This window comes from Paramormyrops kingsleyae, chromosome 22 (assembly GCF_048594095.1).
Source record: "Paramormyrops kingsleyae isolate MSU_618 chromosome 22, PKINGS_0.4, whole genome shotgun sequence".
NCBI classification, from domain to species: Eukaryota; Metazoa; Chordata; class Actinopteri; order Osteoglossiformes; family Mormyridae; genus Paramormyrops; species Paramormyrops kingsleyae.
Genome location: NC_132818.1, coordinates 10,402,476 through 10,429,801, shown reverse-complemented (window position 1 = coordinate 10,429,801; position 27,326 = coordinate 10,402,476). Strand labels below are relative to the sequence as shown.

General features: G+C 47.4%; 1 protein-coding gene across 3 annotated transcripts; it reads right to left on the bottom strand.

Moving 5' to 3' along the window:
• Positions 1 to 492: 492 nt before the first annotated feature.
• LOC111836839 (ubiquitin carboxyl-terminal hydrolase 22-like) lies at positions 493 to 26,204 on the bottom strand. 3 transcript variants are annotated; one of them, XM_072704965.1, is made up of 14 exons: positions 25,723 to 26,204; positions 24,055 to 24,087; positions 11,467 to 11,599; positions 9,022 to 9,135; positions 8,834 to 8,935; positions 8,206 to 8,372; positions 7,397 to 7,544; positions 7,004 to 7,109; positions 5,937 to 6,095; positions 5,438 to 5,564; positions 5,100 to 5,191; positions 3,870 to 3,932; positions 3,551 to 3,700; positions 493 to 2,270 (listed from the first exon to the last, which is right to left on the bottom strand). In XM_072704965.1, exons 1-14 carry the CDS (start codon positions 25,840 to 25,842, stop codon positions 2,228 to 2,230), a joined length of 1,557 nt encoding a protein of 518 aa, XP_072561066.1. In that variant the 5' UTR covers positions 25,843 to 26,204; the 3' UTR covers positions 493 to 2,227. The 3 variants fall into 3 exon arrangements, with proteins under 3 accessions (XP_072561066.1, XP_072561067.1, XP_072561068.1); XM_072704966.1 differs by lacking the exon at positions 24,055 to 24,087 and having other exon boundaries at positions 25,723 to 26,203; XM_072704967.1 differs by lacking the exons at positions 24,055 to 24,087; positions 25,723 to 26,204 and adding an exon at positions 24,772 to 24,854.
• Positions 26,205 to 27,326: the final 1,122 nt, after the last annotated feature.

Below are 27,326 nucleotides of genomic sequence, written 5' to 3'. Positions count from 1 at the left end.
TTTTTTATTGCTTCCCCACACTGGCGAGAGTGGGACATGGAAGCATCAACATACACACCGCGATCTTTCTCGTAATCAGCTACCTTTATTTCAGTGGAACCCATAAAATATCTGTACTTTATATTTCTGCTCCCTGCATGGATTACCGTACATTTATCTATGTTAAATTTCACCTGCCAGGTATCAGCCCAGTCGCTAATTAAATCCAGATCCTGTTGTAGCCTCTCTGCTGCTACACCAGCCACCTTGGTGTTGTCTGCAAATTTAACCAGTTTACTGTATGCATTGGTGTCAATATCTTTAATGTAAATTAGGAACAATTGAACCCTGCGGTACCACACTATGAACACAGACCCACTGCGACATTGTGCCTCCAATAACTACTCGCTGCTTCCTGTCTGTTAACCAGTTTTTCGATCCGAGCTGCTACATTTCCTAAAATCCCTGCGGCTTTGAGCTTAGGAAGGAAAGGAATTCGGAAGTGACACAGACCAGGAATTTGAGATTTATTCCAGTTCCCCAAATTGCTTTTAATCACTGAGACAAAAGACAAAGCTCTCCTTCGGAAAAATAAAAATAAAAAAAAATTCAAATAATTCAAATATGAATAATGGAGAAGCTTCAGTTCATTCCCTGAACATCGTTTCTCAGGCTGGTGACACAGAGGTCACAGCCCACAGCACAGCGTGAACACACACACACTGCCCCCTTGTGGCAACATAACAGGTGACAATTACAATAAAACCTACAGACATGCAGGCTACAGAGGCCCAGGGCAGCACTGTGTCATGTGATTAACCCGGCACCATGTCGCAATACTGCATAGAGTCAGTCATGCTGCATTGCTACTGCAGCACTGCAGGATCGATACACGAATGCGAAGCAGTCCATGCACATCAACTGTTCACCCAGACAAACGTAGAACAAAATGTAACAAAAGAACACAGGCAGTAGATACTGGCCCCTGTGGCAGATGATACACACTGTGGGCTCTAGAGGGCAGCAGACTCACTCTGCAGTGGTGATTTTCACACGGGGCCCTGAAATGGTGACATTTCATATCCTGAGACCTCATCAGCGAGCTGAAAAGGCAATAGTCTAAACCACTGCAATGTGCTTCTAAGGGGCTCGAACCCAGAAAGGTGTCCCACAGCATGCTAAAATACTTTGTTGGGGGGGTGCATTCCTTAATTGATATATCTTGTTTTAGGTGAAATCGTTTAATACTACGAAGAACCGTCATCATCATCATCACTAGTGTCATAATACCAAAACATCTTCACAACAAATATTATATAATATTATATTCTTTTATATATAATATCATATATAATTAACACCCATGAACTAAATCAGTACCATAACATGACAGCACTCTGATGAATGAGAGATGGGGGGGGGGGGGGTGGCAATTAGGGACTTAATGAATGAAAAGGGGGTTGGGGAAGCTGAGGTACGTTCAGGTCCCTGTCACTGAGTAGTGACACCCACTGCCCTAACATCCGGAAAGGACCCCACCCAGCCTGGATCTACGGATTGTACAGAAATAAACACTGTCTCGGTGGAACTGCTCTCCCACAAGTATTTCTCGCTCTCTCTTTGTAAAAATAGATATAGAGTCATACAGTATTTCATAAACGAATTCACAAATCGTACATTGTCGAAACAAACAAAAAAAAACATTCTTGCGACATTCATAATACTATAGTGTCAGATTTGTGCATTCAGACGGAAATGCATAAGATCAAGCATTAAAAAAAAAAAAAAAAAAAAAACACGCGCGCACACACATACACACACACGGACACACACACGCACACAAACCTAATCCATTCCATTGTGACTGCCACAATGTTTGGTCAGTTGGATCTTGAGCACCATGGAGGGGTGGGGGGTGTGTCCGAAAATACTGTAAAAGGTGGTGAGATGCACCCACTTGTAGCTCCACACATCCATCCATCCATCTGCCGACATCCATTCCGGTGCCTGGAGCAGATACAGGACGTGAAATCTTCCTGGGCCTCGGCTGGTCCTGGTAACTTCCTTCCTCTTCCGAGTCAGATGGACTGTAGCAGTGCAGGATTGCAGGACGTTCGCATGATTCGCTTGTCGTTTTCCGTTTGATCACCCGCAGCTGAAAAACGGTCTTAAGCTGGAGTTCCAGGTAGGTCTGTGCGCTGCATTTCATTCCCTTTGGGACACATCTTTCCCTGGCTCAGGGTGAAAGCTACTCATATTCAAGGAATTGCTTGTGATAAAATAAAAGATACCTGCGGGTAAAATACAGCAATGGGTTAAATTTCTACAAATTAATTAGTAAGAGTATTAATTTAAATGATAACCTAAACACTGAATGCCAAGACTTCCCGGCTGATTTGTGCTAAGTAGTGTTTAATCATAAAAAGTATCCCCTTAGGGATCCCGAGTCAAAATTAATTGCTATTCATAGTCACGCACTTCCTGTTTATCCTACATTGTGAGCACAAACAAAATGGCAGCTATTCCACCGGCTTCTAAACAAGGGAAACATAGCAGTTCTCAAGATTCAAGATTTGGTTTATTGTCAATACAACAATATACACAGTATACAGTGCATTGAAACGTCATTCCACACTGGTCCCGCATGGTGCATTATAAAGATAAAATATACCAAAAAATACAATAAATTATAAATTCTAGCTAAGTTTTTATGAATAGAATACAAAGTGTGCAATTACAGTTAATGCCAGTTATAACAAGTGCAAATTTGGTATGAAGTAGACGTGTTTGTTTTGTGGTTTAACGTTCCTTTGGTGGCAGTGAGTTGAGAGCTCTGACTGCTTGAGGAAAGAAGCTCTTGCAGTGTCTGGCAGTTACAGTTCTGATGCTGCGGAACCGTCCACCAGACGGAAGGAGAGAGAACAGTGCATGCGAGGGGTGGGAAGTGTCCTTCACTGTGCTGTTCGCACGACGGATGATGTGCTTTTGGTACAGGTGGGAGATGGCAGGGAGAGGAACCCCGATGATGCTCTCTGCTGTCTGCTGAAAAGCTCATGGGAGTTTTACACAAAAAAAATGTTCAGAGGGCAGAAGGAAAAATAATTGGTTCAGAGAGGTAACCAATCAGATTGTACAGGAGGTGGGTCTAGTGGATTGGACTCACTTCCCCTACAATCTGATTGGTTACCTCTCTGAACTAATCATTTTTCCTTCTGCCCTCAGAACATTTTGTGCAAGTCACAGGCATCATGATCAGCCCTCTGTTCCATCTCTCTGTGGCGCTGCTACATTGCATCACGTGCGTTTCACGCATCTGACTAACAATACTTCGTTTGGGGCCAGCGGAAATAATACATTGGACATGTTTCATTCTGGGAGACACAGGCATCAGTGCCATGATTTTCTATTTGGTTCCTTTATGCTTGACAAAGGAATGATGTTCTTTGACAAATGAACCATGCTTTTTCAGAGACAGACACCCCACACCGACATCTATGGAGGCTGCCCTGCTGGCCAGGGAAGCCTTTTAAAGCCTTAACTCCCCACCCCAGGTGAAGGTCTGGGGGCTCACCCTTCGCTGTCCAGCACGTCCTTGATGGTGGCCTTCGTGATGACGGCGTCGTCACACTTGAACCACTGGTCCCTGTGCTGGCGGATGAAGCTCGTGTAATGTCCGCTCTCCAGGGTGCCCTGGTGATTGACGACGGCAAATAGCGAGTACCTGCAGCAGAAGGACGCGTTTCATGAAGGTCCTGCAGCAGAAGCAACTTTCTGCATGACAGATGCAGAGACTGCTGTCCTACACACTTCCTGATGCTGCCACCTGTAGCGCATTGATGCAAATATAGATATAAAAGATGACACTGTTTCGGCCAGACGGAAATACCTACTTATTGTCATTGTTTAACGTGTCCAGGGGCTGCTGGTACTGTCCGTTCATTCTGCTCTCTTTACTGCAGAACAGCGAACAGAGAAAAAGGACAGAAAGCATTTGGTGAGTTACAGTGTTTCTGTGACTCCTCTGTACCAGATGGCTTCCCCCTTGACCATCAGAAGTCAGGCATCAACACATCATGGGGGAGTCACAGCATTTCCGTCACTCCTCTACACTGGATGGTCTCTTTCCTGTCCCACTCGAAGTCAAGAATTCATACATGAGGGAGTCACAGTGTTTCTGTGACTCCTCTGTATAGGACCGCATCCTCCTGTACCATCAGAAGTCAGGCGTTAACACACGAGGGAGTCACAGTGTTTCTGTGACTCCTGATGGTACAGGAGGATGCGGTCCTATACAGAGGAGTCACAGAAACACTGTGACTCCCTCGTGTGTTAACGCCTGACTTCTGATGGTACAGTAGGATGCGGTCCTATACAGAGAAGTCAGGCGTTAACACATGATGTTCCTGCAGCGCCCACAAAGCTGGAGGAGACTCCAAGCTGCTGTCCTCTAATGGCAGCCATATAAACCAAGAACATACCCCCGGTAGTCAGGTGGTATGGATGCCTCGCCAACCCCACAATCAAACTCATCCATCTGGGCTTATCCCGTTTGGTGTCGCAGTGGGTCTGGATGCTATTGCATGAGGCAGGGGAGCAGCCTAGATTGGGGTGTCAATCAAACTAATCCTGAACTAATACTGTACTAGCTAATCCTGCCAAGATTTGAAAGTATTAACTGGCAAGCAGTCAGAGAGAAGCTGCATTTATATAAGGGGTAGCAGGAAAGGGGGTCGCATGACCCATTTAACGCACTTCCACTATACCTCGCATGCTCCGCCTTCCAAATACTTTTATGTAGCAGAAGTTGCATTCATTTATTCATTTGATTAGCATACGTATGCTAATCAAATGAATAAATTAATTAAACTATTCACAAAGACATACATTTTTGAGAAAGCAGAGTCAGACAGTCTCTGGAGCAAATGCAGGGGTTAAGGGCCTTGGTCAAGGGCCCAATGGTGACATCACTTTGCCAACCCGGGGATTTGAACTAGCAACCTTCTGATCATTGACGCAGTTTATTAGCCATAACCCCCAGCCGTAACACCGACTGGGCCACAGTAACAGGTCAGTCCTGCATGGTAAGGGAAGGTTCCGGGTCCCAGATCGTGGCCGCACACCTGGAGGCCATGAAGGGCGTCATGTCCAGCTCCAGCGGGAAGGACACGTAGGTGGTGATCTTCCTCCGCAGCTTGGCCGAGTGTTCGAAGCGCTGCCGCAGGGAGAGAGGGAGGATGTGAAGAAGAAAGAAAAGTGACAGAACAAAGAAGGAGAAGAGACGTTAAATAGGAGCGTGACTCACAAGGAGAAGCAGAGCCGCCATGATGTAAACCCAGGCTCTGTGCTCTTTAATAGGAATAAATAAGCGACTGTGACATTTAAGCAGGTTTTAACGGCAAAGCTTAGGAATGTAAACAGACGCAGCCGTTCTGGGCGCCATGGCAACGGCAGAACTCACTTTGAGGTGGAAACATGCCACGATGGGCAGCTTCTTCATCGTCAGCTGCTTGGTGGACTCCTGGTAACTATGGCAACCGCCACACTTGATTTTGGCACTGCTACCGAGGTGCTCTGGTCGCGTGAACCTGCGAGGGGCGCACACGCGTCACCGATTGCACACGCGTCACCGATCGCGCTTCGCGGGACAATCCCCAGCTCCGGCCCTGAGGGTCCAGCGGACTGAAGGTTTAGGTTATGGTGCAGCTCTAAGGAGACTCAGTAATTAGGTGACCAGGTGAACGAGGTGTGCTACTGTTAGGGATCTACAGGGATCTTGTGGATCCTTGGAACAGTAAGTTCATGAATGTGAATGAAAAGGTCCATAGCTGCAAGAGTGAACAGTGCGTGGGTCCTGGTCCTCAAACAGACTGAACCACATGTCAGAATGTTGCACGATGACGAATGGAGCAAGGGCAGCAATCCCACTGAAGGAGCTCACATAGAAGACGGGGTCCTACCTCCGCAGGCAGTCTGTGAGTGTTGTGGAGCCCGAGAGATGACTCTCCCCGTTGACCACATTTCCATCGCCACCGGGACTCAGCGGCCAGAAGGGCATAGAGGACCCTGGCAGGTCCAGGCTGATATCACAGAAGGGGTCTATCGTCGTGGAGACGCCGCTGTATAACGAGAGAGAAGCGTCGGTCAGACAGGAAGGCCAGCATTCATCATCAACTCGATCACAAGACACACGCCCGATCACTTACATGCCTCCTTTTATTTAATTATATGTGCTGTGTTGCATAGCAGCCTATTAAGGGGGCAGTATGTTAGGCCAAATATGTAGGGAGTAAGGATGGGGGGGGAGTGGTACTGTTAATTCTGTTTTGGAATCAGTGGAGCGTTAGATAACATTTATGCCAATGAGTCATGGAGCTACAGTACCCAATGTGTCCACAAGATGGCAGGATAAAGGAACACTGCACAGATGGTGCAGGGCCAGAACAGTGTGATGTAGAAAATGCCTGTGTCTTTAACAACCTGGCTGGTTTCTAGGCTCCACTGTGAGCAGCAGCATTCGTCAGGCCAAAGAACTCTCGATCTGAGCACCACTGCGGTCTAGAGCGATACCCTTGAACAAAAAAAGCCGTACATCACAATCCTGTTCCTGTTCCCACCACCCGCCAGAATGTTGTCATTCCAACCCACATTGCTTTCAACTGGTCACATTCATTATTAGCTGATCAAGGACCATCTGAGCCTGATTAAGGTAGCATTGGAATCAGAACATTCCGACAGGGAGAGGGGAAGGGGCAGGAACAGGATTGAGAACCACTGCTTTTTTTGCTTGAGGATGTTAGTCTAGACCGCAGTGCGCACTGCTTTTAAAGTATAACAGAGAGAGAGTGATCATTTTGTTCACAAGGGATTTAATCCAGGTTAGGGGCAGAGAGAGAGGGAGCGAGAGAGATTTTTCTAGGGCACAGGTGAGTTTTTAATCAAAGACCCTATCAAATGGAAGGCAGAGCAAACGACTTCAGATGTAGCACATGTGACTCTCCTGCACGCCCCACTCAGCGGGTCTTACTGGCAGACTTGGCAGGTGACATCAGACTGCAGGCCGCCCGTGAAGATTTGGTCGATGATGCAGTTACAGTGGTTGGGGTTATTGGTCATCTTACTGTTGTCGTCACCTGGGTGGGGAAATAAATAAATAAATAAATTTTAAAAAATCGGGGACAAAAAAAAAAAACCATAACACTTGAAGGACGACACATGCATCCGCTGCCGGACTCTCCTCTAAGGGTCTTTGATCTTTCCGGGCAAACCTTTCTCAAGTGTCACGGGTGCAATGCATTCTGGGTGGTATGAATGCTACAGAGTCCCTGTTTCCATCACAGTGCTACATTCTGGACGCCCAGAAGTACGACAGGGATTTTAAGGATCCTGTTCTGGGTTCCCGGCGCTACAGGCCGCTCACCCTTGCAGTGCCGGTGCAGCACGTCCAGGGCGGCGATGAGGAACTCGTGGGCGTCCTGCTGTTCGTAGCCAGCCAGGTGGCGTGCGTGCGTCCACACCAGGTGCAGCAGGCGGAAGGGGATGTGGGGCGAGCGGTGGCCCGAGTAGAACTGGGGGAAGGGGGAAAAACAGGAAGAGGCTAGGTGACGTCACACTGGTGCAGCATAAACCCTAAACAGGGCCTCAAGATCACCCCCTAGTGGTGAAGGTCCTCTAACTCCCAACCACACACGAATGGCCACTTCGCATCTTGTTCTGGAGTCCATTTGCGAAAACATCTAATTTGGCCAGGGTATTGAATTAGAGGCAGGATTACACACAATGTCGAAAGCAAAGCCATGCTGGGGCGAACTGGGAGGAAACGCCATAATCTGGCTGCTTGCGACTCCTGCCCCCCCCCTATCACAACATGAGGGAGCGGTGAAGCTGCAGCAGGCCTAAGCCACCCCCACTTCCACACCCACCCCAACTTTCTCAGGTCCAACAGCCCCTAACCCTCTTTTCTTTGTTTGGGGGGGGTGGGGGGGGACACGCCACAGAAATCCCTCATAGGACCGCAGTTCTCTCCCCCATATACTGGAGGCTGTAAAAGCAGAAAAGTACGAGCTGCAGCCAATTAAAAGCTAGAACACAAAAGCAGGTGCAGGCAGGAAGGAGAGCAACAGGGGGCGCTCTAAGCACCTGAGCCTGAGGGTCTTCCATATGACTCGGTGCGGTTTAGTGACGAAAACCTCACAATACTCGATCAGGCACAAGAAAACGAGCACCGACCTCCTGGAAGAGCTGTGACATCTCACAGACGAGGCACGAGTCAGACTGCATCTCGCACTTGTGTCGGTCGGACAGGAAGAAGTCGCGGAGCAGCGGTGTGTGCGTGAGAGCCTGCACGATGCAGTTCATGAAGCACGTGTTGCCAAGGTTGATGAGGCCCCGCAGACCTGCACAGCAGATGGGGGGGGGGGGGCGTCAGGTATGCACAAAATCGGGGATCCACCCCCCACTAGCCAGCAGACCTGCTCCAAGAGCACGACCCACCCCCAAGCCACTGTTACATCACCCAGCCTAGTTCCCTCAGCCCGAGTGATGAACATCCAGCCTGCTGAAAAAAGGACCCCCCCCGCACACACCCCGAAGCGTGTCCCCAGGGGACGCCGAGCCGGAATGACGGCCGCAGCGCTCCAAGCCCAGACCCACGCGATTGGCCCGGTTCTGCTGAGCAGGTGAAACGCAGTGTGGCTCTGGACTGGGTCCAGAAACACCCAGCTGGCCAGTCCTGCTGCGGGACGAAGGGAGGGGGGCACCCAACTGGGGGGGCGGGTTCAATGCTGCGGGCTAGAGTAGCCTCACACCCAGGTCCCAAGCTGGGGGGGGGCACAAATACACAAATGGAAACTCTCACCGATTGTGCAATTGTTAGTGATCTTCCTACGCTTTGGGTTGTGCCTCAGTAGCTCAAGTTCTCGTTTGGTTGGCTCCCATGTTGAGTACTTTTCACCGACACCTGGTGGGGGGGAGGGGGAGGGATGAGTGAAATAATCCAGGGAAGCGGGGGGGTGGGGGGGGTGTACAGAGGGTTTCGAGCTGCACCTTGCATCTTCCAGGCCTTCCTCTGCTCCTCTTTGGCGATCTGCTCCATGTCCTTGTCGTAAATGTAGTCCTGACACACGAAGCAGTAAATGCCGCCGTACAGCAAGTCTATAGCTGGAAGAGGAGGAGCAGCAGCAGTCATCCCTGGCTGATCACGCCGTGCCCCCATGCCCACCGTGCCCCCCGCCGCCGGCAAAACCATCAGGTGGGAAAAAGCAGGGGAGCGTGCAGGTAGGACTACGCCTTGCTGCTGGCTTTAAGTCATCCTCAGGAAGCCCCCATGCATGCTACTCACGTACTGCTGCCATGACGACACCACCATAGTGGAGACCCTGTGTTAATTCCCCAGACTAAGACAATGTGTGAAGGACAGCAATAGGGGAAGATGAGGTTCGGCATGCAAATGTGTGTGTGTGTATGTGTGTGTGGGGGGAAGGTTAGAGCAATGTTCTTTAGTACAACATACGTCTACCGTAAGGTTACCCCAGAAAGGGTTTGCTGTCAGCCAATGAGCAAAGCTGTCATCAGAAAGCATTATGGGTGATCCTGCATCTAAAGCAGCTCTCTGGCCAAATGAGAGACATTTTTGCAGCAGGCCCTGGAAGCACTGCATAAATGTGACATGGGAATCCAACCCTCACGCCAGCCCTCCATCGTCACGCTACAGCTCAGTGTCACCGCGTCACCCGTCACAGAGCCAGGTGCCTGCACTCCTGACAGAAGAAACTGGCCCAGTACTGTTTTTTTTTTTTTTTTTTTTTTTTACCTATAAAAACTGGTTGAATTGAAAGGGGCACCTGCTGCAATGGGTTAGGGTTAGGAGAAATGCAGGCAAACAGAACAGTTAAAACAAGTCTCATGAAAATCATCTGCCTAAATGGACGAATGGTTTTGTTACATTTCTTGGAAGTTGCAATCTCCAGTTTAGGGTGAAATTGGCCACCATGACTGCAAATTGGCAGCAGGGTGGCGACAGATCAGCAGTGTGGCCGTCCCTGAAGCACCCCCTGCGCCCCCGTACTGACACCACAGTAATGTTCACGTAGCCCCCCATTACTGGCGTGAAACTGGAGCATGCAGAGCCAGGGTAGGCCTTCACTGCACACGGACAAGCAGCCGCAGGAAGGCCTTTGACTGAGTAACCATGGGAACCGGGAAAATAAGGCAATAACAGCGCTACAGAAAATAAGGTAGGATGATTTCATAAAGGGGGCGGGAGCATCCATGAGGACAACAGCCCGGAGAAAACACTAATTTGATTAAACACGGCCTATTAAGTGTGATTTTTGCCTTCTCGTAGAGGATTTTCCAACCCGTTTATCCATTACGGAATCCGGGATACTGTGTAAATCCATCACCTAATTATCAGGCCCTTTGTCCTTCATTTGGGGGAGGGGCAGAGAGACAGAGCAAGCAATGTGAAGCATGGATAATGCAACTGCACAGGAATCCCAGCATGCACCAGAAGCCACCCAGAATGGGAGCCAGCGGCGAGCCCAAGGCTGCCCCCTTCGCTTAATGTGATGCGATTATACGAACCCGGGATCATTAGTCAGCTAAGCAGCTTTTGACACAGGCATATGAAACAAAGAGAGCTCTAATGGGTTTACATCACTGATCCCCAATTACCCCCAGCTCCAGTTGGGGAAAAGGGCGCAGACCGGCTGCACACACAATTATCTCGCCCGCTCTCGCTTCTCTGGAGCCAGTCGCCACGCATTGCACGTTTCCGGAAAACACTGCAAAGCAACAGGCTTCTTCTAGGTCATCTTAGGATCGCGCTGCCCAGATTTCTGATTTCCCTCGGTGTTCGAGTTGTGGGTGATTCACTGAAACGGCCAAAACCGTCAGGATGGCACAGGTGAGTGGCCGTGATGAGAAATGCTGACCTTTACTCCAATCTCCCCCGACAGTGAAATGCACTGTGGGGAAAAAGGACAGGCCAATCACGCGAGGACTATGGTATCACCATGGTGATTTGCCTCAGTATAACAGGATACTGTTTGCCACCATTGGTCTCTCTGGGGATTATTAGCACCTCACACAACCACTGTTAGCCACTGCGAATGGGAACATACAACACTTAGAGGAACCCTCCGAAGCTCACTGCTTTTGGGCAGGGGGGGGTTGGACACAAGCCAGTGGTGCCTGGATGAGGGATTTTCCTCCACTGTCATTTTAGTGTTTCTTCACAAGAGGGTGCAGTTGAGCACAGCCCAAAAGGGTTAATCATCTGTGGTCATGTGTATATGAATATGTGTATATGGAATTTCAGTGAATTATTTTTTCCTAGTCCAGCCCATGGGGACCCACATCCAGTCCACATTTTTGCTCCCTACAAGCTCCCTGCCAAACAGTCCACATTTGCTGGGAGAGAGCAAAAACATGGACTGGTCTTTGGGTCCCTGAGGATTGAAGTAAATTTAGTGGCTGGCCCTCTCTCACCTAGGTTGTGCCTTTTACTTTTGGCGTGTTCGTGGATGTGTTTCTTTGTGAAACAGCCGAAGAAGACGCAGTAGAGACAGGAGTGGAGTCTGTTCAGGTGGGCGCCGCACATGTGGCAGATACACGACTTTGCCTGCAGGGGGAGACAGGGAAAAGCGGGGAGGCAGTCAATAAAAGATTACACAAAGAAATTTAAAAACACGAAACTGAAACAAAAGGTAGTGAAAGACATGGTTGAGAGATGGTCTTCATAACGTTTAAGAGAGACTCAGATTCTGTGACAGTCAAAAAAAAGAGTAGAAGGGGATTGGGGGGCAGGGGTCAGACAGCAGAGAATGCGGTTCTGGGTGGAAACATAATCTGGACAGAAAAAAAGAGCCTATGTGAAAGGCGGTCTGAGGAAAAGGCCTGACTATAAGAGAACCTTCTGGAAAGGCCACACCCACAGAGCCAGGGGACTCCAGGCTGAAGCTCAGTGCTGTACCGAAGCTTGGCTGAGCAGTGCCTCCCTCAGCCTGTCCGGGATCATGTTGCCCTCCTCGCAGGATCGGGGACCTACCCGACGGTGGCACCCTTCCGGAAGCGCCCATCCAGATACCGTAAGGGCCCCCCGAGTACGTCAGCTGCCATTTAACTCCGGCAGGGCTCACATTAAACACTGTCAGTTCTACAATGTCTCCAGTCTCAGTTACAGATCAGGTTACACACACACACACACACATGCACGTTACTACTGGAGACAACCTGAAATGGCCCGCAGCACTATAGAGCATTTCTGGCATGTCGTAAGACAAAATGAAAACTCTCAAGCCCCGCCAGTGAGGGAGGTTCAAAATCAGAAATACAGAGCATTAACCAACCTGCCCACTATGAGCACATTAGCATAGTGCTAATGAAAAAATTAGCACGACATATCTTGACTGCGATGCAGCTCCCCCTGCTGGCGTAAGGATGCCGAGGATACGCAGCTTCTCCGAGGACGGCAGGGATGCAGGACGCGGGGAGAGTAGTGGAAGCCGCCGGCAATGATGATCGTGCACAGATGCAGCCCGACTTCCTTCATGGGTGGGGGCCTGAGCCGTCCAAGAAGCAGTCAGGGGAGAGACGACGAGCGCGGCCTCATTACCGACGACGCAAACACCGCGCAGATGAATTACACTCACAGCATGCCGTCGGGTCCGAGTGGTGCAGCTGATTGTCGCATGTGGCCACAAGCGCTACAGTCACGCTCCACCAGGGGGAGCAATCGGGACAGATGGGGGGGGCAGCACGGAACACAACAGCAAGGAATAAAGAGAGTACACCCTCACATTAACATTTCCCATAAAAACCTCCCATTAACTCTGGGATTTTTGGCCCCTTCACTGCCTGAATGCTTGTGACAGAACGTGTTGCCGTCCGCAATGCACCAGGGCACAATAGAAAACAGATTTAAAAAACAGATAAGGAATAAAAGCAGATCTGATATTGCTGCAATCAGCAGCCACACCCGCCCATCCCCACTATGTGTAAAAATCCAATCTGCAGCCTCTATTAATTCTCGGTGTCAGCATTTCCATACGGCATTAATGTCCTATTAGGTCACGTATTGATCAGACACTGGCCAGAAGGACTGGGGGGCAGGGCTGGGGGAGGGATCTCTGGACAGCTTTCTTCAAGCTTGAAGGTTTCACTATATGATTCTGTTTTGCTTACACATTCACTTTGGCTCCATCATCTCACATTCCAGAACAAACCCATCCTGATATGCATCATCAGAAGCGCCTTACCCGATGGTGTCGGGATACGCAGGCAGGAAACCCAACGACAGCACGTGTCACTCACCAAGCAGACCGGAGCGAATTACGACACCACGTGACATTTCTTAGGTAAACAGATGCAAACAAAAGCTCAGTAGGCCTGAATTACACTGACTAGGAAGATGTACAGTTTAAAGAGAACCAGAGGCTCTCCCAAGGCACTAGAGAGACTACCTAGTTTTACTCCAAAGAAAAACCAAGAACTTCAGGCGTTTTGTCTCTGAATTTCTGGCTACACTAGTCGCCCCAGATAAGGGACGATCTGCTCAATTAAAACAACTGCTACAGACGGTCAAAACCACAGAAACACAAGGCTTTCTAGAAGGTTCCGCGCCCAGTCCGGACGGTGCCAAGGCCTACCCACAGCGATCCGAAGGATGTTGGAAGCTGGCAGGCTCGCGGGCCATCACGTGAGAGCACAGGTCGGGTCAGTAGCAGCTCGTTCAACATTTATGCAGACAGTCTTAAGATTTGATAAACGGAAATGCTCCAGCAGCACTGTGCAAGGAGGCCTGGCCTGATCTACAGCCCACCAGGAGGAGTGCTGCCGGGGGCTTTGCTGTAAATGTCACACCTGGGGTTCTCAGCCTGTCCAGGGTAGATCCAACATCCAACACGCCACCCCATCCAGAACGTGTCACAAATAACTTCCTCCTCTTTCAATGCCCCCCCAACCCTTCCCAGCTTCCATTTTAATTACGGCTCGCCTATGTTAACCCCCCTGGGGGCACGGGGCTCCGCTGGATTATACGCTCAGAGACCGATATCTCTCACTGCCACTCACTGCACTGCAGGAACATGTTGCAGTAGGGGAAGTCGGTTGCCATGCCGATATTTTATCCTGAGCTTTTCATGGTTGGTGCCTTGGTTTACAAGGCAATATCAGACCCAGCTTCTCACCTCACCAGGGATAAAAACAGCTACATGCTTCCTGCAGTTATGCACAGATTCCATCCAGTACTCTCTGACAGCGAGGTGACAACAAGCTGTGGTCTTTTTGGGAGCACGATGCTCGAGGAAACAGATCCCCATGCAGGTAATGGTCCAAGACTCTGGGTGGCACAGTCCATCGTCAATCAATCTGTGACCTCATGGGTTAACGAAAGCAGGCCTGGGGTGAGGATGGGGTGCCAAAGACGCAGTGTCATCACAGGGCAAAGTGCCAGAGCACCGCCCAAGGGCTACAATGAAACCACCAAGATGAATCAAAAGGTCTAAGGTCACCAGATGAGAGACAGGTCTAACACCAGAAACATGGATACAATCAAGAGATAAACCATCTATAAAGGTGATCGATATAATCAAACATCTGGGAAGAAAAAAAAAACATCTGGAAGAAAGACTGGAGCTGAGGCATCAGGTTGGACAGAGATGCCTACCATCCTGTAGGCCAAGTAGTTCCTGGACCACAATGACTGGTCACATGACCCAAGCTGCTGCCCATCACACTTGTGCTTACTAAGTGTAGAGAGATTTAATAAAGTGATTTGATCAGAGGTGGAAAGTTCAGGTCCAGACCGAGATTTTGTTACAACCAAGGCGTTGAGTACTTCCTGGACCCGAACTTTCCACCTCTGGATTTGATGAAGCGGTTTGAAGAAGCAACTTTCCTCACAATATAACAGAAGCATATTTTTGTCCCATTCAAATGGTACGGTAACATCAAGAATGCAGGACATTCAAAAGATGCTAAGCATGTTTCAGAGAACACAGGAGCAAATCTTGTACCCAGCTCAACACCAGAGCATGACAATTCCATTACTGCCAGAAAAAAAGAACACAAAGACAGGTTAGAACCTGAAGAAAGTGCCATTGTTCTCACCTCCCTAAAGTTCAGTCTAATCTCCACCTTCCCTGGTTTCTCGCTGCCACATCTATGCTTTCCACACCTATGCCGAAGTTGACTATGACGAAAACAGTGAAAGAACTGCATGCACACCTCAAGAGAGTCATTACTGCAACAACAGCAAGACATGCGCATGACTGGGTGTTGGTGATGCCTATTTTCACACAAGGTGAGTGACTAACAGAGAGCAGGAGGTGGGACCAGCCGCCATCACTCTGGGCCTCGACAGTGGGACCAGAAGCTACCAGGGGCAGGAGAACGATTCCCACTGAACAGTGAGGCCCACAGAGAAAGTCCCTGATCCAAGTGAAAGAGCAATAACAGCGAAGAGGACGTCAGCTAGGCAGAGACAGGCTCAACGACACAGTCACCCTATTTCATACTGCCCCCTGGTGGTCTAACATGCCTTTAACATGAAATGCATTGACAAATTTCATCAACACATTAAGGAACTGGAAAGCAGTTTCCCCCAGTGTTTTGGACCCTTCATCAACTGGGATATGCAGCGTAAATGGTATTTTTACAAAAATCTATGAAAACAATAAAAAAAAAAAACTGAATTAGCCAAAAGCAGAGGTGGAGATTTCAGGTCCAGAGAGTAAAGACTTTGTTTCAACTTACTAGTTGAGTACTCTATGACTATGACTTTATACTGAAGTGGTTGGTTGAAACAAAATCTTGGTCTGGACCTGAACTCTCCACATTTGGTTGGCCACATGGTTAAGGTTAGGGTCATCATAGGGTTAAGTTTAGGGTAATATGCCCATAGAAATTGAGACAGCCCACAGTGACAGGGATATATGACCTGTGTGTGTGTCACCCATTTTCACTCTTCAATTAACACATCTGATACAGACAATCAGGCCCTTCAGTAACACCTCAGTATTAGAGCCATCTTAGTTTTAACATAGCTGACTCCAGTGCTTATCTGTATAAGGTGTGTTAAATTAGGGCTGCACCTAAGATCTGCAGTGTGGCAGTTCTCTGGGAACAGGAATGAGCAGCTCTGCTCGAGACATCAAAAAGGTTCTTTTTTTTTTTTTTTTTTTTTTTTTTTAAAAAGGGGAAAAACCCATTAATTGGTGCTTAAAGGAAAAACGAAATATCCACTCAAACATATGGCAGAAATACATATATTACATTAGCTTGAAAACATCATACATTTCCCACTGGGACGACATCAAGTGTGTTACAGTACAACTGGCTGACAGTTCATTTCTGACTACAGCTTACAGCCAATTATACTCTCCTCTTATTGGGCCTCATTCACCAACCGTTCTTACGAACAGATTTGTTCTTTAACCCCACGTACGCACTTTTTTACGAAGATTCTGAATTTGTTCTTAGCCAAGAACAGAATCTACGCACACTCAAGACCATTCGTACGCACATTTAAGTAATGATAGTTTGTTCAAAATAATCGGTTATAGCAGTTTTGTTCATTCTATAGTTCATAAAATGATAGTATTTGAATAATTTATAAAAGTAAAATATAAAAAATTAGTGTAAAAATTATTTTCATGGTAGGAACGACGATCATGCGGATTACAAATAGGTCTGTTTCTGCGCATTGGGCTTGCTTATCAAAATGGCATTTCTGTTACTTCTTGAAGAGCTTGCCAATCGTGCTCTGAGAAGGGAATGCATGTTTGAAGATAATTTAGATTTATTTGGCACACAGCGTTCACAGAGAAGGTGATCTCTTTCCATGTATCAGCTTGCTTGGGGGCTTTATATCCACTGGTTACGCTACTAAATAACATGTGTGTATTTGCATTTACCTCCTGTACAGTAAAATCCAGTTATAACGGACTTCAAGGGACCTGGCAAAACAGCCCGTTATATCCAGAGTTGCTGTATGCCCAAAAGACAACGACAGGACACCACTTACTCATGCGACACCCCAGCAGACACACTTGTGGTATAGATTATTATATTGTACGTTGTACTGGATATCACCAGCCCGCCAGGCGCCTTGTAGGCGGAGCCTTTATGTCCGTTATAGCAAAACAATATTACAGCTAAAAGCGGCCCTGGGGACCAAGTTGTTTGTCTGTTATAAGCGAAATTCCGTTATATGCGAGTCCGCTATATCCGATACTTTTTCTGCATGTTCTAAAAGGTGCACGGCTGCTACTTCGTCCGTCATAGACGATATTCCGTTATAAGCGAGCCCGCTATAACGGGACTTTACTGCATTAATACTTCTACTTCAGCATTACTGAAGTTTTTTTTCCTTAGTGCCAAGCGGCTCACAGCCTGCGCGCCTCTTCGCCATTCCTTGCACACGGCGCTACGGTCTGATGCCCTTTTATGGGACATTGCAGGGCGTTTCCCTATGCTAATTAGGACAAACTGACAGGCGCTTTTAGTTACGAAGACGTGGGATTCACCATTCTTAAGAACAAAGGTGCGAACAATTCTGCTAATTAAGAACACGTCATGAATCCAACGTAGGTTGTTCTTAAATTTTGTAGGAACAAATTTAAGAGAATTCTTAAGAAAATATTGGTGAATAAGGCCCATTGTTTTCTTCTCTATATTGAATTCCAAGATGTCAGAATCCAATCAGAATCACACCTCAGCCAAACCTAATTAGGAAGAAATCAGGGGGAACAATAGGTTAACTGAACCACTGTCCTCGATCCCCCCCCCCCCCCCCCCTAGAGGTAAGCCTCAACTCAACCCAAGACATCCTCTGCCTTCCATCAATGGGAGCAGGCCCTTACCACTAATTAATACCTCTGCTGTCTTAGCCAATCAGGGATTCCTTGACCCCCACTCCCCATAACTGTTACTTAAAGGCATCTTGACACCTTCCCCAGTCAAACCCAATCTGCTGAAAGCACAGACATAACTTTCATCCGGTAATCTGTCATCAAGGGAAAAAAAAATAGTGTTTTTTTTTTTTTTGGTTCTTTCTAGATTTTTTTTGTTACTTTGACAGTTTTCAGATCCCTTATGAAGGGGAGCGGGACAGTAATGAATATACATAAGAAAGGGGGTTACGAGAGCAAGCAAGATAAAGAAATATACAGGACAGCTATTCATTTCCGAGTCACGGCTCACACTGCTCAACCATTCATATAACCATGAATTATGAATAGGTTTCTGAAAAACGCGAGATCTGCGTAGGCCACACGTGTCACTGCTTTCCGCTCATGCCACCCCCTCACCCGCCCCCCCCCCCAATAATTTCCACATTGAGTCAAACCATGTAGATTTTCACCAGGGCCTTTTGCCTCTCTGTCACTGAGGTAAGTCTCAAGTGCCAAGGTGGAAAAGATAGAAGCTTTGATTTTCAGGGGGCCTAACCCCCCAACCAACCCCCCACCCCCTACAAACTGACCACCACTTCCAGAGAAAAAGAACAGTACAGCACGCTGGAATGAACAATTAAGGGATTAAAAAAAAAGCTTTGTGGAAGTACTCAGGCTAATTAGCTAAGAGTTTCATTCTCGTTAGCGGTGCCCGGGGAGAGAGGCACTCAAAGTGTTTGTTTTCCTGCTCCCCCCCCCCCCCCCACACCCCCCACCACTGGGCCCATCTTAGTCACGCAGGTTTTGTTTCTACTTCCAGTGACATACAGGGCCTCCGACAAGGGGGGGGGGGTTGAAGGCCAGGCTGCGCTGGAGCGCGCAAAAAACGAAGGAATGAATAAATGAATGAAGCGAAAGTATGCGGCAGCATAAGCAGGGACTCTGATGGCTGAGACGGGCTCCTCCGTGTGCCTGCGGGGCACATCCTGTGTGTGAAGGAAGTACCTGGCGAGGAGAGTGGGCAGCCCCGGAACGGAGGACAGGGGCGGTGGCCCGGGGGCTGTTGCCTTCATACACATGCACTTGCTGTTCTCAGATATGGATCTACAGAACTTGGGGGGGTTGCATCTCACCTGTACTCCGTGTGTGCGTTCATGTTCCGCTCATGTTGAGTACTCATGGAAGTTTTACTTGCACAAAAATGTTCTGAGGACAGAATGAAAAATGATTGGTAATGTTTCTGAACCAATCAAAATGTAGAGGAGGCAAGTCCAAGCAACTAGAGGGGGCAGGACCAAGATCTAATTGGTTGGTTCCACCTCTAGTTCTCTCTCTGAACCAATCGATTTTCGTTTTCAGAACATTTTTGTGTAAGGAAAACTCCTACGAGCACGTTGAGTGAAACTTCCTGCTACAGCTAAGCTAAATCAGCCTCTCTAAACTGCCCACTGTGTACGTGACCTGCAACGGACTGGCATTCCATCCAGGATGCGCCCCAGCCTCATGCCCTATACAGCCTGGCACAGACTACAGGTTGGACAACAGAGGAATGGATAGCCTACCGACATTTAAGCCACCATAAGTGACTACCATATGCAGACCTGATCTACTGACCTCAGCTGATGTATGGTTAGAGAAAAGCAACCAACCAGAAAGACCTTACAGAGATCCCTGGAAAACACACAAGCAGAGCCCCCTTGGCCGCAAACATGCAATAGCATTATGAAACGTGGCGCACCAACAGCACTACAGCAAAGAGGTGCACTCGGAAGTATATCTGAGGTGTGTGCGTGCGTCCCCACCTGCTCCCCTCACATCTACGCAAAGAGTCCCAGGCAGCAGCCTGATACCGATTATCGGTTCCATTCAGGCGATGAAACTGATGGCATTTAGTGAACACCTTGCTACTTCCGGCAAGCGTGCTTATTTTTTGTAATTCTACATAACTGAAATATAAAGCGATTCAGTATAAAAATTTTAAATAAATATAAAGCCATTATGTTGACCGTCATGATGTCAGAGCTCCCAGGAGAGGATGCTCTTCAGTAGTTTGAAGGACCCCCCCCCGCAGGCTCACCAAATTTTGTGACAGATATCAAAATTCCACAGTACACCCTAAATACCACAGTATACTGCATTACAGTAATATCACCCAAGCCTCATCCGCGGCCATGAATACCTAACTTATGACGACATCACTGTCGTTCCAAAAGGGATTGCCCATGTCTGCGTGACATCACATGTATTACGATTCCACTGAGGGGAGAACCTATCCTGCTCACAAATGGAGGACGATGTCACGGGACACCGTCCACTCCACCACGGGATCGCTCAACAGGAGAGACTCCATTTGAATAAAATATCAGCTTACAGCAACATGGGGACAACATGCAGAAAACAGCCGGAAGCCAGTTGCGGAACACAACTCTGCGGAAGCCAAACCACGTCGCTCTTCGTCCCATAAAAAGTGCCACACATGCAAGAGGAAGCAAGACAGGTTAACACGAAATTCACAAAGATGTGGCCCGAACTCATGGGGAAGCGTAAAATCCCAACCGTGTGGGACGATCTGGAATAAAGAGGCCCGCACATATTTATTCATTTAGCAGATGCTTTTATCCAAAGTGACATACAGTACAACAGAGAAAGCAAGGGCAGACAGTCCGAGAGCAATGGGGGTTATGGGCCTCACTTAGGGGCCCGACGATGACATCACTCTGCCAACCATGGGATTTGAACCGATGACCTTCTGATACTGGGCAAGCATCCAGAGCTGGTGAGCCTTCCTGCTTACAGCAGAAGCAGCAAAACCTCAGGGTTTGACAACCACAAGTCCACCTGCTGGGGGCAGTGCACACGTTACCAGGGTGCAACCTGGAGAGTCGATCGACCCCATGACCAAAATGTCAAGTCAGCAGATTTAGGGACTGTTGGGCTAGGGCAGGGATGGAAATGTCGAACTGCAGGGCTGTCCTGCATTTCCTGCAGCTGCTGCAGGATTTCAGTCGCTGGCTACTCAGGTTAAACCCTCAAGGCACTTCAACCCCCCTCCCCCCCAGCCAGCAGGAGACCCAGCCTTTAGCCAAACTGAAAGCCCAAGAAGAAAAACAGTAGCCATTTTAAAAAGCAGGGGGGAAGTGGGGAAAATAAGATGCCGAGAGGTGGAAAAGAGCAAGCTGAAGTGGTTGATCAACAACAGTACTACTGGAGCCTGGAATCACCACCAGCCAATCAAAAGCGGTGCATGCGACATTATCCGGATTAGATTGTTATGCGAATGTAGAACTTGCTGCAGGTTTTATTTATTTATTTTTTAGCAGTGTAAGAAGCACCTCACAGAAAAGCCAGAGCGGTTCTTCGAACAGAACAGAAGACATGTGGCATATCGAACGCAGGAATTCCCTTTTCAGAGGTAAAGAAGAAAAAAAAAAAAGGAGGGAAACGGCACGTCACGTCTCGCACTGCTGCCATTTGGGCCGGGCGTGCGGGACATCTGGCGTGGGGTCAGCGTCGAATAAAAAACAAAAGGCCTGTAATAGGCAGGGGCAGCGGGCATGAGGAACAGGTGGAGCCAATCAGCAGAAACAATGACGGTCACCTGACTTGGGCACCCGAGACAGATGGTGGCCCTGCTCTCGCCTCTTCATACACAACGATATCTTCCCCCCCCCCCGTCCTTTTGTGTTCAAGACTCTGAAATCCAGAATTAATAAGGGTCTTCCTATATTATTCTGTCTCTCAGAGGTGCAGGAGTAATGTCAACAGCCAAGATGTACAGACATTCATGTAGATGATGGGACAGACAGAAGACTAGCAGTGAACTATCACTGAACTAAAACTGGAGTAAAGACGCCCATTAGATTCCAAAAGTCTATAAGGAGAACCACTATACATGGAATCATCAGCTTCTCAAACACACACCTCCACAGAAGCCCACATTGCGCAGGGTTACATTGACAGTTCTAGAACATCTCAGCACTGGCTTCTAAGGGACACTGCACAACACCGCTATTTTCAGCTAAATTCACTGCAACTGCTTAAGATAATAATCAAAAGCATCTAACAATCAACCAAATAAGAGATTATTACTTCAGGGCCTTACAATAATCCTGCCAACATCTGATAAATTTACTTCAGTCAATTGATTCTTTATCTAACTGTTAGAAGATTACAAATGACTAATCGGTACGACCAAAGCTGTACATATACTCGTTCCCCAAGCCCTACAATTCCTATTAATTTGGTCTAACTCAATTAGCAAAACCAAATGTCATTCTAGGCTTTTATGCTTAATTCCATTTTAACTTGAAGATTAAAATGTTGAGGGAATCCTCTGAGCTCATTAATAAACAGCCCACACAGAACTGTAAATGTGCTGTGCCTTGAAGATCAGGGTTACGAAATGGACAACACCATGATCCTATGCTACAACTGGTGTTCAGTGACTGAACCCTGCGGAGACCATCTCTCTTACCATATCCACCCAGAGATGTAAAATACCCAAACCCAAGGGGACCTTCCTCACTCATTTTTGACCACCTCCATTACAAGGTGGAATTCGATGACGCATGTGCCCAGAGCGATCATTCCAACCATGATCAAGCAGACACAAACAGAAGGACGTTTCCTTCCAGTTACATCACTTCCTTCCAGTTACATCACTTCCTTCCCATGCTGGAGGTACACAGATGGCCCACTTCCTATGTAACGACATTATTCCATTCCTATTTCACCTCTCCACATCACAGAGGCAAATACAAAATCTTGCAACTGCAATATATTTTGTTTCTATACAAAAAACACCTAAGTTGAGGGAAAAAATTGGTATCATTTATTACACAACAGAAATCTCTTTCAATAAAAATATTCTTTTAAATACAGGACTAAAACAGAAAGATAGGATTTTTTTTTCCTAAAGGGGCCTGGCAATCTCCCAGAGAATCAGACGAGTTTTGTGAACAGCGTTAACCCACAATGTGAGGTACTGGATTCAGTGTAGATTGCCAATCCTATCAGGCGTGGTGGTGCTTCAGGATAGCCAGCCACGCTGCAGCAGAATGTGACGAAAGCGACAGCTAAGTATGACAATTTAACGAGTTATGGCCTGGATAACGGGTGGCTGAGCAGTGTTGCCTCATACCTCCAGGGTTAGGGGTTCAATTGGCCTCACCCCAGATCAGCTGACTGGCACTGCACAACACTGGGTGCATGCCCTGTGATGGATTGGCATCCTGTCCAGGGGGCACCCAGATTTTAGCATTACTCCTTCTGGGATAGGCTTCAGGCCTCTCCCATGACCCTAAGCAGCATAAGCGCTAGAAGACAAATGAACGGGAATGAAAATTGAAAATAAATAAAAAGCACCACCCAGGTATTCAAACATTAATTATGAGACACATAAGATTGAAATATTTGCTGCTTACAAAACCATAACATTAAAACACCACATGGTGCCTGCAATTCATTCCCAGGTGTTTTGCCTTCAGTGGGAGCATAATTAACGTGAGTGTTACGACAAGTGCATAAAATCATCCACCTCAGGGAGTCCCTGACGTGATACACGTGCAGAACTTCCAGACCGACACAGTAACTCTTGGCCCATCACTGGATGCTAGCAGCTGTGGAGTTTCACGGCTCAGGGACCGGGGGGGGGGGGGGGCTCACGGAACCTTCTAGAAAGCACGCAAGAGCCTGAGCTGCTGCTTCACCGGGAGGCTGAGGATGACGAGCGCGTTGCTGGGATAAGTGTGAGAACCTGAATGCAGTGCCCACACGCCTACCGCAGCACGTGGCAGGGGAAGCCGCAGTCATGGCAGCTAGTGGCCAGGCCTGTGAACTGCAATTCGCTATGTTTCAATTAATGGCAAGCGACAGGAACCAAATAAAAATAATAATAAAAACAAAAACAAGTGAGGCAATGCTACAGCCATTCGATGAGTGATGAAGCAGTGACAATATCCAACCAGTCCTGGGGACCTCTAGGCCTTAAGATCTAACACAAACTCATATTGTGCGCTAATCACATTATAGCCATAATGTAGCAGGAGTGGCGATCAAACACTAGGCTGGACCCTGGTGGTTAAATCTTTTTCTGCGAAAGAGTTTTGGAATATAATCAGCTTTCTGGGGAAAAGGGGGGAGGGAGTCTTCAGCTCCCAGTGCAAGGAGAGGAGTTTCGACTCACCACTGTCGTCCATCCCGCATCGATCTGAAGCACCTATTTCATCAACAGTGAAAATAAAAAAATGTGTGACACATGTAAGACATGCTGGCGACACCTTGACGAGAGACAACAGCAAGCTTGATAAGCCGATACAAACAGAATCGTGACAAAAAAAAAAAAACACGCTATCGGTTAATTTACATTAGGAAAAAAACATGTGGACACTACGCATTAACACAGGGCCGGAGGATCCCCAAACGTCACATCAATGGAAGATGGTGAAGGTTAGTGAGGCAGCGATGAAAAGCGGGAAGAAGAAAGCGAGAAAAAAGTAGGACATTAACATCTGGCTGCGTGCATCCCAACCAGAGATGGGATTTTCAACACGGCAAGCAACCGAACGCACAGCTAATACAATAAAGTTTGCTGAAAGCAGGTAACCAATTAAAGTAACTACAAATAATTCCAGGCTAACCTCCGCCTGCAATTAGCCATTTGAGTTGCATAATAGCACTATTTTTATCAAAGGGACACGCGTTTTTGTACGTGTCCAAGAAAAACCAAGAATGAACGGCGGCTTTGGTGCATTGGTTTCGCCGTGCGAGTGTATCATTGTGCGTGGGTGGGAGAGTACAGATGGTCTAACAAAAAAGTGAAAGTGCAAGGGCCTGATGGTGCCCCACGTTAATATAGCAGCTGAATGGACGGCCGAGATGGGGTGCATGGCGCTGCGAGCACCTTTTGAACAATACGGGCGTAGGGTGAAGGATGGGCCGGACCACGGTAAAGGATTAGCGGTCCTGCATCGGGTCCGTGGACGCGGCGACACGCACCGCTCGCTTGCTGACTTAAAGTGTTGCACGATGTTTTCACTGGCCTGCCAGGTTTTAAAAAAGGTGGGAAATTGAGGAAGATCGGGCATTAATGACGGGCTGCGATGCGCCGGCCAGCTGGCTACATTACATCCGACTGGATCGCTAGAGGATTCAGAAGGTATATCAAATGTTATAATAAAAGTAGAAAAATACCGCAGCTGCAACTAAATAAGACAAGAAATTTCGACAGTTAGCTGGCCAGCTATCAGGACTGGATATTTTTCCCATGTTGCCACCCAGAAACAGGTTATATCAGAATGCAAGATGCTGCATGCATTTCAAGCACAGAAGCGGAAGAGCTACCGGTGTGCTGTGCAGTTGTGCTTCTCCTCGTCCAATTAATATCATCATCAATAGGTGTTGCTTTTCCCCGTGAAGCTGTGGTGTCCTTTCGTGATAAGTGCATTCAGATAAACTAAAGCAGCAACCATACTTCAGAGGCAACTGTTATCTCCTGCTTTATGGGGACGTCAAAGTTAAAACAACGTGCTTTTGGCGATCAAGCGATAAGCACTTCTTCTTAAAGGATTTATACGCTGAGCCACACCAAGATAAGCGACTAGGGAAGGATACTTGCGTTTTATCTGCCGGCTGCCCATTCATTTATTCATAAGTTACCAATCCCTTAACAAACAGACACCCAGCGCCTGTTAGGCGTACCTTGGCGCGGCTCTGGACATCCAGACGCTTACACTAGCTAACAAACGAGGATCTGGTATTGTGATGTGTGCTTCAAACTGTGGACTAGCGTGTGTATAGTGTCTATATGAATGTATGCCATTTTGCTTGAAGTCTGGCGTTCCCCTTTCTTTACCTTGCGTCTCCTGGTTTCAGCAGTCGCGCTCCACACAAAGCACTGGTATATGACTCGCAGATTCTGTTTCCAGTTCTCCACCTTAAAACCATTCACATGGGAGCACCCGGCCGGACTCATGACAGAAGCGACATGAAATTTTAGCCAGCAGCCGCACTTTTGCAATTGACAAACGTGTGCAGGAGAATTAGCTTGCTAGCTGTCCAGGAATGGTTCCGATTTACAATGAAACAACTACGGAAAAATCCAGGGTGAACTTGCGCGACATGAAGCGTTCCCTTTTTGTTTTTTTCTTTCTTTTCTGCTTGCTTTTTCAGAAAAACATTTTTCTCCTCAGTGTCCCTTTAAATACCGTCGTGTGCGTTTGTCGTGCCTTTCCTGTTCTTCCACTCTCCCGATTAATATATTTCTTAATGGTCGGCTTTGCAAGGCCCGCCCTGCTCCGGCTTAGATGTGCAAGCGCATAGTGTCCCACCATCTATTGACTCGCGTGGGCGTAGTTTCCCGTCAGCGACACGCCCACCTTTCGCTCAGATACCGCTGTAATTGGCTTAGAACAACGCCTTTTGTATAAGTGAGCGGGAATTCAGGTATAAGAGACATCCAATTGGACGAATGGATGGCCAGCACTGCCAATAAAAAAAAAATCAGTAAATCTGGACCAGCCCATGTTAAGCAGCAAGTACCGGTAGCTTCGGCGAGTGAGCGGTAAGCATGGCCTTGGTATGAGATTTTTTCAATCTTGAAAAACTATTCTACGTCTTGACGGATGTGAGTGACACATTGGCGATTACTTCGCGTGGCGATGGCTAAAATAAATCTCTCGCTCTTGCAGTATTGCATGGTGATGCGTCACTTCCGACTGTAGTTGCTTTCCCCAGCTCCAAAATCTAGAGATTTTGCGCACGCCGACCTCCTCAAAACAATACCCCTGGGCGTGCCAAGTCGCCGCATTCATGCTGCTTTGCTGAAGTTTAGGAAAATCAGTTTAGTCAAAAAAGTCCCGCACCACACAAATGTATTTATCTCTAATATTACAGCACCGAACCTATTCTCACATACGAAAAAAACAAGTACAAAAGCAATAATAGAAGTCTCGTAAGAAAATAAAATACACACAGGTTAGACAGGTTTAAACCGCTTATTGTGTGATGTGTCGAAATGTTTTTCTTCCAGTGTACTTTGCTTTGGTACACTTTCAATATTGCTTTATGTTCCTGCATTGCTGGCTGGTGCAACAATTGCCATGACATGATTAAAATGTTCTTTTATAAACTTCCAATACATGCAATTTAGTACCGTGCTGAATCAGTTCAAAAGTGACATCTAGTGGTTGGATTTTGTTATTAATTTCAGACCGGTAAGGAACCATTTAAATACCTTAATAAATTACTAACGTATGAGTTCTTGTTGTCGTTGTTCTGTTGTTGCTGTGTGTGCACTGTCTTATTGTATTGTATTGTATTGTATTGTATTGTATTGATCTGTATTGTAAAGCGTCCTTGAGTGTGAGAGAGGCACTATATAAACAAAACATTATTATTATTATTATTATTATTATTATATGTAATATTTTAAAAAACTTTGAATTGTCCATTTTTATT

Bases quoted from the DNA above. Each gene is read 5' to 3' on its own strand.
- LOC111836839 (XM_072704965.1), bottom strand. From the start codon at position 25,842: ATGAGTCCGGCCGGGTGCTCCCATGTGAATGGTTTTAAGGTGGAGAAC. The intron at 9,136-11,466 runs GTGAGAGAGGGC...CTCCTCTTCCAG, and splicing joins AAGTAAAAGGCACAACCTAG to CTATAGACTTGCTGTACGGC. The intron at 8,373-8,833 runs GTGAGAGTTTCC...TCTGCTGTGCAG, and splicing joins CACTAACAATTGCACAATCG to GTCTGCGGGGCCTCATCAAC.